Consider the following 14358-nt stretch of genomic DNA (forward strand, 5'->3'; position numbering starts at 1 on the left):
ACTTGCATAAAATGAGGTATTTGCAAAATTTCACCTGTCAATCTTGTAACTAGGAATTTACTACAATATTTGTGACATGAAAAAACCCTTTTGTTGAAATGAAAATATGTGTGTTCTGTACGGACAGTAGGCCAAAGTTTAGCACTCTGGTGAAAGCCTGGTTTCACGTCTGTCTGGTCACTGGGAATATACAACAACCTTTGAAAACATGAAAAATCTTGTTTTGGTGAATTGCTGATTTTTTTTCTACAAATATTTGTGCACTGTACATACTTAGGGGTAGTCCTGTCTGAGGTGAGATATTGTGAGATATATTCAGTCAGTTTGCCCACTAGGTATTTATGTTCTCAGTAAACAAGAAATGAATGAACTATCAGGACTTCGTTTTGTACTGTGAGATAAACTTGCAGACAGTCCCTAAAGCAGCCTAGGCGAATATGCAGCGTATACCAAAACCTAAAACGAACTTTACCGCGCTTTAAACTTCATCCATAAAGAAAGCAGCAGTAGCGCCTGTAGGAGTCAGTAAACCTCTTCCAGCCACTGCGCCGCATTTCCGCTTTCACTGGACTCAAGAGTCCCTGCAAACAGAGCTTGTGAGAGGCTCAGAAGCACTAGAGGATTCGGTGTATATCACAATCACATGCATGCCTTATATAAGTGACGTCGAAAGTTTGTAGCAGCGCTCAGTCGGGATGCAGAATTAAAGTAAACGTGGAGGAAAGAGTTTGTTTTGGTCTTGGAGTGTTTGGCAGAAGCTTCCAGCATTAGATACCAGTACAGGTAAGACCATGTTCATGTACTGTAAACTGATAAAGGGTCATAAATGAGCTTTATTATTCACTGGTGACGCTGAATGCTCGTATGTATATCACTTGTTTTTGTGTTTATCTTCTGAGGTCCTCAGATGACTCTTTATTTAGGCTACCTGTTGGAAAAGTTCTCTATTATTCTGCCTTTGATATGATGATTAATAGCCTTCCAGAAACATCTCAAATTGCTTTGTAAATGAATGTTACAGTTCAGCCTGTTTTCTGTAATTGTAAATAGAGAAACACTGTAAAAATATTTTAACAGAAAAACAGATTCGAATGATCCAGTAAAACCTGTTCATTGTTGACTGTTATGTTACCATATACAATAAAATAGTAAATTTTACTATAAGATGTTTTTCTTTTAAATGTTGGTAAGTAGTTTGAAGCATGAAAGGATGGCTGGACATAGATTATATTACATGTAAAATGTTAAAATGTATTATAATGAAAATATTCATTAAATCAGACAAAGACAGCATATCTATCTATCTATCTATCTATCTATCTATCTATCTATCTATCTATCTATCTGTCATGCTTTATGAATCATCTTATTACCTTTTTTCAGCTTGCTGTTTTATCATCTTTTATTCGTATAATATACACATTCTAAATAAGCAATGGTAACATTTTATATCATTTGGATGTGAACTACTGATCTTTTAAGTCTTCTGATCTCTAAGGGCTTGAAATGAACATTACGTGTTTCCAAAAAAATGTATATTATTATTCAATATGTAGCATGTCTTGGAGTGTAAGAGATGTAAAGGGAGTTGTTAGAGTTTGATATCTTAGTTTGACACGTAGGAGGAATGTTGGAGTGCAGCCCTATTTTGAGGAATGCTGAGGTTATCTGATACCCTTTTAGGAGCCGTTCTTCCACAGCAGGGCTTTTTTGTCCTTGCGTAAACAGCCTTCCCATTCTGGCTTTATGTCCATGTGGTCTTAGACATGGACGTTGTGCTTACAGCTAAGAAGATCACAATGTATCCCTTTGACCATGACCCTCAAATAGTGGTCAGGCACTCATCATGACCACTGTTCTCCAAGGCCTTCTGCTGGGGAAACACATGTGGCAATATCCTCTGTGCTGCAGGGAGGGCACATGGCACCAGTTTTTTTGTGGCTGATGAGTCCCCTCCCCTATCAGCTTCATCGTCCTCTCTCTTTTAAAGAGCCTGTGATTAAACTCACCACACCGAGTTCTCGGTCTAATCAAACCATTCTGCTGGATATCATTGTGTTTTAGCTCTTTATTGGAGTTCCCTTTGGAAAATTAAACAGCAGATATAACAACCATCAAAGCTTTCCATTGCGGATAGTGTGAATGAGTATCCCCAAATGAATGCTTACACTGTAAACAAAGATTTTTCAAAGTCGTAAATAAAACACAGATTATTGGAATATGTTTTACAAGAAAATACTATTTCGGTTTTTCTACAACTGCACAATTAATCGTTAAACACCCATACGATATTCCTAATGAAGCAAGTAAAGACTTTGAGTGAGTCGTTGAATCATTCATTCAAGAGATTTGTTCAAAAATGCTAATTCATCCAGAAATGAAGCATGTGAAGTATTTGAATGGGTCATTGAATCATTAATTCAAACAGTTGTTTTAATTAAATAAGTTCAAATTAATTAGATATTTGTTTAACCTCTAGTAAATAACGTTTTGTTGTTTAGTTGTCTATTCAGAATCATGGGAGAATCTTGATCTATATTTTAAACAAAACAAATCGTGATTTCTCAGTTTTCCAGAATTGTGCAGCTTGTGAAGTCTTTCTACTTAAAAATGTAACATACTTATTGTGTTACTTTGTAATATTTACTAGCAATTTCTAAGCGAATATAGTTTCAACGTAAATCCTACACTTTCCCAGTGTACTTGGTTCGTGAATATAATTTTGGAATAAATTAATCATACTCTAGTGGTTTTTTTTCTGTATTAGTATAGTTTACTTCAGCTCTAGCTCTAACTCGTCATCCTTAACTACTCTGTTTTTCCAGCCTGATGTTCACGAACGTTCCCATTATCTCTAGCCGACTAAACATCTACACATTCTCACACCCACACTGAGAACACAGTTGTTAAATCAACTGTTTTTGTCTCCCTTTGACCTCATTGGCTCATTCGCCCAGTGCCAGGGTGTTCAGCGCAGGGTGGGATCACTGGCCACTGAAGGGAACAAGAGCTTCTCTGTGCCACTGTGGGTACGGGACAGCATCAGCCTGAAAGTTCAAGCTATGACTTCGCAGAAACAGAAGAAAGAACAGCTTAACACTTCACTTACTGTGTGACATAAACACTGATAATGATGACATCTTGAGCAGTTAGCCTGCATGGCAATTGGGCTCTGTGACATCACTGCTATAGATGTCGTAGTTGTAAAGATGTTATATTACTTGATGTAGAGCAGACAATGTAGACCATAGCTTTGAAAAAAAAAAAAAAAAAAAAAAACATCTTAAATTGAACTAAAATCTCACAGTTTGGCTCAAATTTAATGTTTTTGTTATTTATTTTAAGGGGAAAGTTTGTGGAAAACTTTAATATATAAAATATAAAAACTGCACTATATATATAAAATTAAGCAAAATATTACTTGTTTTCAACATTGCTAATAAAAATAAATAAATGTTCCTTGAGCACCAAATTAGGATATTACAATGATTTCTGAAGGATTATGTGACACTGAAGACTGGCGTAATGATGCTGAAAATTCAGTTTTTCAGTTACACTTACATTTACATTTAATCATTTAGCAGATGCTTTTATCCAAAGCGACTTACAGATGAGAACAATTGAAGCAATCAGACTAGGGCTGGGATAAACAATTATTTTTTTAACTATTAATCTAGCGATTAATCTAGCGACAATGCAGAAAAACCCCTGGATTGGTTATATAACGTTGGACAGAATGTTGATCCGGCCATCGCGTATATTCAGCGCACATAAGGTAAACGTTTTGCAAACGTTTTTTAGAGAAATAAAAACAGGTCGACGAATCGATGCGCATATTTTGCGTCGACATCATCGATGACCTCGACGCGTTGTCCCAGCCCTAAAACAGACCAATGAGAGAACAACAACAGCATACAAGTGCCATGTCTCAGTTAGTCTAGCACAGAACATGTTGCTAGGTTTTTTTTCTTTTTTCAATAATAGAATAGGAATTTAAGGAATACATTTCATTTTAAAATACAAAACGGACATTTTAAAAGTTTTATCATATAAATGTAACCTATCTTTGTGTGTGTGTGTGTGTGTGTGTGTGATAACTATATGGCAAGTACATTCTTGTCTATATTTTGACACTGTGACTCAATCACATGCTGTTGTTTACAGTCATTCTATTTTGGAGAGCGGACTGTGTAGGTTTCATGTGGGGGGAAAAAGAGCAGTCTTTCTGTTTTAAATATTATGCTATGTTTTGTGGCCCAACACAAATTCCCAAAGATGAGATGTTGATAAGGTTGGAGTTTTTCTTAACATGAATGTGTTTGTGCATGTGTTTCAAGGTTGACAACTCACCGATGCCTAATGGTTTATGGCATACTGTTTGCCGAGTCCTTTGGTTTATGTGTGCCTGTCCCAATGAAACCATCTAAAAGAAGTTGCCCAAATGTTTAGTGTTCCCTGTGGAGTAGTTCTTCCGGTCAGTTTTCATAGGTAATTGAAAGCAATTGTCTTTTATGTAGGTTAAGCTCTGTTTTGACCTTTTTCAAAAGCACCAGAGTTGATGTGTTAATGTGTGCTTGACAAACCTCTGTGATGCTATAGGGTGTTCAGGTTGGTTTCCAAAGCATTGCTATGCCATTGTAAGGTGTTATAAGTGTTTAACATGTTTCATGCAGTTTGTAGGGTGTTCTGTTTGGTTGCGAAGGCTATGTATAGTTCCTAGGTGGTTGTTAAATAAGTGTGACCCAAGTCTGGTTCATGTCTCATAATAGCACACCTCTCAACAAGCAGTATAATTTGAGATATTATTCATGTTGGTTTCCCATAGGTGCTGAAGTTTGTTCAGATGACATTTTCAAATTCTATGTTTCAGAACAGTTATGACAATTATATTCCATCAGGCTTCTGGTACATCTAACACTTTGAGTATGAGAACATTGACTTACATTGCTGTAATCCAAAGCATATGGATTCTTCTGATCAGAATTAAGTGTGACTTTTGTAGTCTTTTAGTTGAGTTTTGTCCACTGCATCATCAATGCAACAGCATGTTCTGGTGGGTCATGTTTTATTAAGTTGGAAATTAGATCATCGTTAGGGAAAAATGACCAGTGAAAACCAAGAGCGGAGATCTTTCAGCCAAAGGTTCCAGTGAAATCTTCCATCACTCCGTTTCTACTCCCAATATGTAGGCCAAAGCAGTGTGATGGTTTGTTTAGAACATGTTTGAGGGCACAAATGATGGTGTCATAGACAATACGAGAGTTTGACTAACTGAATCCAGATGCCTTCGACTTTAGCCTTGGATGTGTTACGCTGCAAATTGAGGGAAACCACATGCAGCATTGCAACAGACAGTTTATTACAAGGTTTAGAAAGAAAGGGTTATTATGAATCATTCATTTTAGGGGATTTCTAGTGTTAGTTGGCTCTCCAGTCATAAAAGAGTATGTGAGATGTACAATCTATTAATATTTTGAATGTTGTTTGCTTAATTTCCATTTTGTACCAACGTCCATTTACCATTTTGTTTTTGAATGCAGTATATGTCACTGTTTTGAAAGTCTGCAGCAAATGATTTTTACCCTGGTGTCCTAATCAACCTGGTGAGTTTATTGCAATAATGACTTTGTACATTACCATACATTTATACTTGACATGTCCTGATTTTATGATACTTTTAGCTGTAGAGAAGCATGATAACCTACCCAATATCATGAAATGTGACCGGTTTTACAAGTTGGCAATTTCATATGAAATCAAACAATTTGATTAGTATAAAAACATGATTTGTTAATGAAAAAAAGCAAGCATGAAGGTCCAACCTCAACCCTAAACCGAACCCTCATAGGGGCCTAAGCAGATAATACAAAAAATTATGAATGAGATTGCACAAATTCATATGAAACAATGTCATGATAGTGTGTTGATACTATAATAATCATCAGTTCCAACACTCAATTATCTTTAAAAACTTTAGTTGTAGCTTTAGTAGTTTTTTTTTTGTTTGTTTAAGTTTGATTAGGAGAAACTGCTGTTCACTTATCAACACTTCGCCCAAAATATGAATTGAATGTTTAAAACCGGACTTCTGTACCTAGAAATGCATGTGGCATGATGGAGAATGGGGCCCTGGAGAGCCATCCTCACTACCTGAATGAAACCCAGCTAACTGCACACAAAGGGACCTTATTGGCCAGCCAGATCTCACAATCAAAACGTACATATTTAGACGTAAATTAAAACTGTCCAATACGTATGTGCCTTTACGTATTTACAGTGTCGTTTACGTATTATCTGGACGTAATTACAGGTTCGATACGTATCTAAATTTACGTAAAAACAACCTCAAATACGTACAGATAGAACGTGTTCTCTGACCAGTCAGTTATCCATAGAAATTTGCTCATGACGCTGCTTTTAAATGCGTATCTGATTAATTTTTTTAATATTTATGTATATTTTCCGTTTTTATAATTTTTTTGATAAATGTAAGATCCCTATACCCCACCCGAACCTAAACCTACCCATTTTATACAGAATGTTAAAAGAATAAAACACAATTTCAGTAAAAATATAACATTAAAACGTTATTTTGAGCCACTAACGTTAATCCTACACCTACCCCTAAACCTACCCATAACCATTTCTTAAAACTACATAACGTTACTGTTATAAATAAACAAATAACAGACAAGCAAATGTAACGTTAATCATTTATTTTTTGCAAAAATATCAAAAGTGGTACCAAAAGTAGTTCAACTGATAATGAGTTCCAGTCGCTGTCGTCTCTGGATGTAATAGTTTTTATAGCGTACAGAGCAGAATTTAATATATTAATCCGTGAAATTATGTATCTGTCTTCTATCCGTGAAGGCGCACTGGCGCAGTAATGATTTCAAATGTCTATAAACTGAAACACGACATGTCGCAATCTGTGACGAAATAGTTGAGAACCAATGAGCGTTCGATATCAGTGCCGTAAACCATGTCGTAACGTGGTGGCGCACTGGCGCTATTTTCAAATTCAAATCATAACGAGCGCGGGCTTTGACCGTGACGGACGCTGTTGCTGAGAATGAAGATGAAGATCAATTGATTAAGGGCTGAATTTGAATATGTTCCTTGCAAACATCTGGATTCTAAAGATATGGAGTACAGCAAACTAATAAAATGGATGTGATTTGTAATTTTATGCTGTGCTTTTGTGTATCTATGGTTGTATGGTCAGTCATTGGATAGGAGAAAATCACAAAATGGTTAAACAATTAACGTTACATAAATTGTATTCATTTTAAAGTTTCAAAGTGTAGTCTCTTTTAACATTATGTAATCCCCCGAAATGAGTTTGCAGCATGCACAGAAATGTTATTTCCTATTAAGTAGATGAGTAAACTGCTTTCAATAAAAACATGTATTGATATGACAATTAAATATAACAGATTTAAATCATTAAAGCCACAATTTTAATATTAATACATGGGAATTCATATACATTCACACTTTACGTTAGATTATTTACGTTTTTCTAGCTGCTAACACGTAAGTATTTGTACGTTTTACTGCTATAAATACGTCTAAGTTGTACGTTTTTATGTGCATGAAAACGTAAGTAAATGTACGTGTGGTAGAACCACATTTAACGTAAAAATACACACGTATTCTCATGAGATCACGTTGTATTGGCAAAGCACAACAATCTCTTGTGTCCCTCTCTGCCAGCACTCAGTTCAAAAGCACTTTTGTGAGCCTCTACATAGTTAAGGCCTTTTCGGAATTACTACCTCACTGTGGCGATTAAAGATGTGGTTAACTACAGTATTGCTTGGCCCGGTCCTCTTCACTGTACTATTATCACTGGGAATTAGATTCTTTACTCTTAACAGGGAGGAAGCGAGTAACTTGGGAATGTAAAGTAAAGTATGGTTTGTGCTGTTGATGACATGTTCAAACCTGTCGCTGAAAGTCTCACTTATCAGATAGGCAGCTTCATATAGTCATCTCGTTCAACAAATGTGATTTCCCTGTTTTGCCTCAGCTTTTCCTCTTGAAAAGTGTTAGACCCATTTTTGGATCCTTTCCTGGCGTTCCATAAGGCCTGTAAGATCTTAAGAGAGCAACTGAAGGCGATTTGTTTGGCAGCTATCCGGCCATGTTTGTCGACCTTATATAAACCATATTTGACGTAGCTTTAATGCAGTCATTAGCGTATCAGAAGGCAGCAGAAAGCTTTTTGATCTGCCTTGTCATTTAGTCATTTATTTCTTTTTTATTAATGTTATTCTGCATTATAGGAATACATCTGAAAAGAGATGAATTCTTTCATATTTAGTCCTCAGGTGAACTTTTTCTGCTCATGGGGAATTAGATTCTTTATGAACCATTTCTGTTAAAGTGAGTTGTAATATCAATACCATATTCTTTTAAGTGTGTTTATTTTGGCCTAACCTTTGTCTACGTGTATGAATCTTTGGATTGAACAATAAAGGATAGCCTGTCATATATTTTTTGATACATGGCCAAGCTGATATGTAAACGGTCAGGAATAAAAGAAAAAAAAGAAAGAACCCCCAAAAAAAAAGATCTGATAAATGCTTAGTGTTTAGCCCTGATGTCTTATGAACAGACTGATGTTCATAGTCACTGTCTCTATTCAAGAGTCTAAAGGCATTGACTTTAGCTACATGATTCACTGTTTAATTTGCTTTATTGCAAGGAAATTCCAAAAACGTTTGTTAATATGTAGTTTCCTGTAAAACCATCAGAAATTATTTATATTACAGGCTTTAACAACATAAAAGATATTGTGCATTGCTTGACATTACTTGAGTGTTTTGGGTCTTGTAAAGGGTTGTGAGCCATCAAGAAAGCCTGCTGAATTATAGTTCCTGTATTTGAATTGAATGCAAACAGGTTGCAAAATTGTAATTGTATTTTGAATTCAAGGAAGCCGAAAAATTGTTTAAGCTGTTATTGTGTAGCTATAGGCAACATGAGGTGATTTATCAAAGCTCTTGCAATCTAGCTTTTTTTTTTCCCCTTCTCAAATCATACAAAAGTAACCCAGACCTCAAATTGTAGGATTTACACCAGTGCCTCCCAACAGAACAGCCCTTGAAATGCATGGTTTGTGAAATCAGCTAGAATGTGGGGTTGTACCACGGAGTTTGATTAGTATACAAGTTATAGATTTTCTTGGAAGACTTCAAAAAGGTTGCTTGCATGTTTGCATCAGTTCTATCTGATTGACTGTGGTGAACTGCTGGCTTGGTGATTCACTAATGCTACATTAGTTTTACGATCACACTTTAACATAATCTGTTTGATTATTGAGTGAGACTGTGCTTTTAAGCCCGTCTGCAGCAGCTGATGAATTTCAGGTGATAGACACATAGTCTGTTTTGATACATTTGATCATTTTTAACCTATACAACAGCATCCCTTATATCAGATGATAATGCTGGATGGATGATTACAAGACATATACCATAGAATTTCCTTTAATGGTTCCACAAAACATTGTATTTCAGTGGTATCATGTCCAAAAAATGCCGATACAGTGATAACTTCTGTATCTGATTTGTATTCAATCCAGTAACAATTTTTTTTTTTTTTTTTTTCGTTTGGTTTCTGTTAGATGCAGCAATCTGTAGAAATGTCTTGTCAGTAATGCTTTTTGAAAGGCAGTAATTATGTACTAACTGTGGACTCTAAATTTAGACATGAATGATATGCATAACAGGGTCAGTCTAATGTGTTCTATAATTCTAACCTGGTTTTCATGTCAATCATTAGCACTTCATTTTTAAATGGCTTAATTGCTGGATAGCTAGGTAGATTGCAAGTTTTGCACAATGTGTAAAGAACATTTTGTGCACGGCACAAGACAGCTTGGCTTAATAAGACAAATGATTGATTCATGGTTTAGAAGATACTGCCGGAATAACAAAATGCATAGGAAAAAGACGATCAAGGATGCTGCCATAGTATGTGATCAAACGTGCAAATGTGATATATATTCAACTCTATTGTTGAGATGCTCTACTATGATTTCATATTTTTTTTTGGTGGTGTTTTTACCTGTGGTTGTCTCTCAGGATTTGGGCCAGATGTTTGCTCTAGTCCTGTGGTTTGGAATGCGCTTCATAATTGCTATATTGCTTTGGCTGTTTCTGGAGAGATTGTTTTCCATTCAAAGGTGTGGCAGTGCACAGAGATGTGCTATGCAATTTCACCTCTGACAATAATCATGAAGATGTAGGATTTTTCAAGGAGGAACTTACCTTCACTCAGTATAAAATAGCAAGATTTTCTCAGTATCAATTTAGTAAAAAAAACTCCTTAAGAGGGTAAAATAAAACTAGATTTCACTTATTCGAAATAAAATGTGTGGTGCTTGCAGAAATCACTCCTACAGTTCTAGGGTGTTTGTTGTGGTTGTTATGAGGTTACTAAGGTCTTCTGAATGGTTGCTTACAGGCTTAAGCAAAAGGACAGAGCCTTTTGACATGTACGTTTACATGCCTGAACTTGCAAGAATAAAAGCATGCAGGAGGAATCTTTTTAAATGAGTAGCTACAAGTACCTTTGTGAAACTTAAGTACAAGTCCTAATTTTTGGTTTTGATTTTGAATCAAAATTTTGATTTTAGTGCTACAGAAATTACATCATATTTAAAAAAAAATAAATGACACACTTTAGCTTAAGACTAAAGTTAACCATATTAGTGGCACAGCTCTGTAATTTAAATCCCTGGTAGCTCTGTTAGCTTGCTAGCAAAATTTTATGTTCATAACCACTTTTCACTTTGTTGTTTTGTTGATTAACTTTATTTTAAGTGCCTAAAGTGGCACATCTGATGGGCCCAAGACATTTAAAGCTAAAATAGCCAGTTTTAGTGTGGTCGTGGTGTGCTCTCTGCTACTTGTACTGTAAGTTCAGACATTTTTCATGTAGTTCACGTTTAGTTATGCCTGCTGTTGACCTACTGTTGTTTGAAAATAAATAGTTTAACTCTCACATTTAACAATAGGGTACAATGCAAATTTTGGACTTACCTACGGAGATCAATTATATTAATAAGAGCAAGTCTGGGAAAACATGTGCTCCATTATTTGATGGCTTAAATGATAAAGTATTTGTCGATCAGGAGAATTTCATTGAGAGGCTCTTGGAGTATTTCTGACATGAAACATTTGTGATCTTGATGGACTGAAGGCCTGTTTTTACAGAAGTGATTTAACCAGCTCCATATGCAATTCCATAAATCTCATCGCCTCTTTTCTAAGCCTTTTAAAATTTATTCAGAAGCTCGTATGCAAAGCCAAGAGTCCCCCTCTCTTTCTGCTTGCATTTATTAGCAGTGGTGGGGTGTGCGATCTGCTGGACTAAAATGTGAACTTTGCTGTAGATCTGTGGAAGATGGTGAGTGCACTTTGTTTTTCTTCGAAGGAGGAAATAAACAGGGAAAATTATAAATGTATTCAATTTTAAGATAAAAATGTAACTTTATAATTGATTAACACATTTAAAATCACTTATGTTTTTGCATATATTTTTTTTCATTGTTAGTTTCATTGCCATTCAGTACGTTGTAATTCATACTTTTTTTTTTTTTTTTTTTTATGTGGGTTTAGTGTACAAATTTTAAGTTATTGGATTCTGGCTCTTCCAAGCTTTATAATGGCAGTGAATGGTGGTCAAGATTTCATAGCAAAATAAAGTGTATCCATTCATCATTAAAAGTACTCTACATGTCTCCGGAGGTTAATAAAGGCCTGTTTAAGTGAATTGATGCACTTGTGTAAGAATGGCGTGGCATTCCAGCAGATGGAGTAGGACTTAAGTGTAGTGTAAGCTCCAGTGAGAAGTAATGTATGCGGGAGCGTAGAGGAGAGATCAAAACAAAACACTGCACTACATTATAAAGCTCGGAACAGCCAGGACATTTTTTATAATAACTCTGATTGTATTAGTCTGTTAGAAGAAAGTCATGTACATCTAGGATGGCTTGAGGGTGAGTGAATCATGGGGAAATATTCATTTTTTTGTGACGTGACGTGACATACAGCCAAGTATGGTGACCCATACTCAGAATTCGTGCTCTGCATTTAACCCATCCAAAGTGCACACACACAGCAGTGAACACACACAAACCCTAAACACACACCCGGAGCAGTGGGCATTGGGCAACCATTTATGTTGCGGCGCCCGGGGAGCAGTTGGGGGTTCGGTGCCTTGCTCAAGGGCACCTCAGTCGTGGTATTGCCGGCCTGATACTCGAACCCACAACCCTAGGGTTAGGAGTCAAACTATCTAACCACTAGGTCACGACTTCCCCAGTCTATCTATTTGGTTTAACACTTTTTAACATTATTATTTCCTTCAAACTAAGCATAGAAATGTCTGCTGATTCTGTTAAAATGTACAATAAAAGTTTCTTTTCTTAGACATTTGAAATAATCCAAAGGTTAGAAAGTGTATAGGGAAATTGTTCATTTTTAATTTTTGGACTTAACTTATCTTATAGCAGTATCTTATTTATAGCAACCAATAAAGACAGAAACATTCCTGACATAATTTATTATTGGATGAAACAGATTTTTTGTTCCATTGCTTAATATCATAATTTATCTCTTTAAGTTTATTTAATCATTTGAAAGTGTTATCATTAGGATTTAGAATGTTTTGTTTAACTAAGTATGACCCTTAGCAGGCAATACCAAATATGTTCTGATTTTGAGAATAATCCTTTTATTTCATCTGTTGCTTTGTGTATAATAAAATTCTCATATCAGCTTTAAAACGATCAAAAGCCTCTGATTGTTTTGAGAGCAGTCTTTTTTCCTGCACCTGAGATTGCAGCCATCTGGCCACACCGCCATCCACTGCTACTGACCCTCATAGTGATGACCTTCTTTAGCCGTTCCATCCCTCATTTCTCATTTTGGTGAATAGCCTGTCTTGACTGTTCAAAAATAATTGATGCATACATTCATACTGTATGTATAAATTTATTCTGTTTAATAATATAATTGTTTTTATTGTTAATAATTAGTTTTTATTAATATAATTGGTTTAACAATATTATTATTTTTTGCATTTTATTAAATTGTATTTAATTATTAAAAAAAAATTAAACTTATATTAACTATATATATATATATAAGCTTTATATTATATATTTTTTTATATACTTATACTAATATACTAATAGGTTTTACTGACTCGTCAAGTCCGATGTAAAGAAATTTACAAGTTGTGTTCAACTTGAACCGGTTGTTACATGATATAGGTGGGTGTGACAATGTATGATCTATCTCGGATGATTTATAGAGACATTTACACAAACCATATGTATGTAACCTGCTCTCATCCCATGATGTTTGCTGCTTCATATGGGAGATTGAATGTGTCCAGCTGGTTTTGGCAGGATGTGTTGTGATGCATTGGCTGTGTTTGGATAAGACTTTCAATGAGGGGGAACTGAATGAGTCTCACAACCATTGTATGGCGCTCAGCGGCAGGCAGACCAAAGAACAGAGGGTGTCAAGGACAGGGCATGCAATGCTGGTGTGTTTACTGAATGTAAGCCAAGTGAACCCAACATTGATGGTTGGTCTTCAGAGGGCATAGGAGAGTAATGTTGGGAGTAGATGGAAATATTTACCACAGTCTAGAAATGTGGGACTGAGATTTACCAAACACACTGATGCTTGACCTCAGCATCATTGATTTTGTGGTGTTCAGGTTGAAGGTTCTTCCTGCATGCATCGTTTTAATAATTGCTTTTGGTCAAGGTTAACATGTTTTGAGGTTAAAAGTTTCCTCAAATGTTTTGAGTTATTCTCAATTTATCAGCTTCTACAGTGTACATAAAGTTTATTAGTCAGACTATTTATCACTTGCCCCTTTATCAGTCAGTTCGCCCTGTTTCAGGGTTGTTTCGTCATATGGAAGGTTAAAATCAATGTCAAAGGACAATTTTTTAACAGGTCATATCAGTCCAATCTTCCATTCCATATTTTGAAGGAGTTTGATTTACTGGAAGACTGTATAATTTTCAGACCTGAGTCAAAGAAGAGCATTTATTGAACAGCTAAAATTAAGTCTGAAATCTTTGGATTTTATTTGTTTGTTTGTTTTCTACAGTTTAAATTCAGTTTTGATCCTATGTGATTCCTTTTTGTTTTAACCTCTATTTATAGTAATCATATTTATATAATATATATGATTATGTAATGAAATGTAATAATATATAATAATAATAGTTGTTGTGGTGGTTTGTTGTACAATGATGTACAGAAAATAAATTAACCCTTTAAGTTACTTTTAAGGCCTTTTAATACCAGAGCAGAAAAA

At 35.4% G+C, this 14358-nt stretch overlaps 1 protein-coding gene across 3 annotated transcripts in view; it reads left to right on the forward strand.

Moving 5' to 3' along the window:
• The first annotated feature begins 359 nt into the window (after nucleotides 1–359).
• LOC132156289 (tetraspanin-9-like) overlaps nucleotides 360–14358 on the forward strand; it is a 205548-nt gene continuing 191549 nt past the window's right edge. The window contains exon 1 of one of the 3 annotated variants that reach the window (XM_059565229.1): nucleotides 360–783. Coding sequence is in view for 1 of the 3 variants with exons in the window: in XM_059565227.1 (XP_059421210.1) it covers nucleotides 11419–11421 (3 nt within the window). In the remaining 2 variants the exon portion in view is untranslated. Of the gene's footprint in view, nucleotides 784–11407; nucleotides 11422–14358 lie in introns of those variants that run through there. The other 2 variants (XM_059565228.1, XM_059565227.1) reach the window with 2 other exon arrangements.

This window comes from Carassius carassius, chromosome 13, assembly GCF_963082965.1.
Source record: "Carassius carassius chromosome 13, fCarCar2.1, whole genome shotgun sequence".
Taxonomy (NCBI): Eukaryota; Metazoa; Chordata; class Actinopteri; order Cypriniformes; family Cyprinidae; genus Carassius; species Carassius carassius.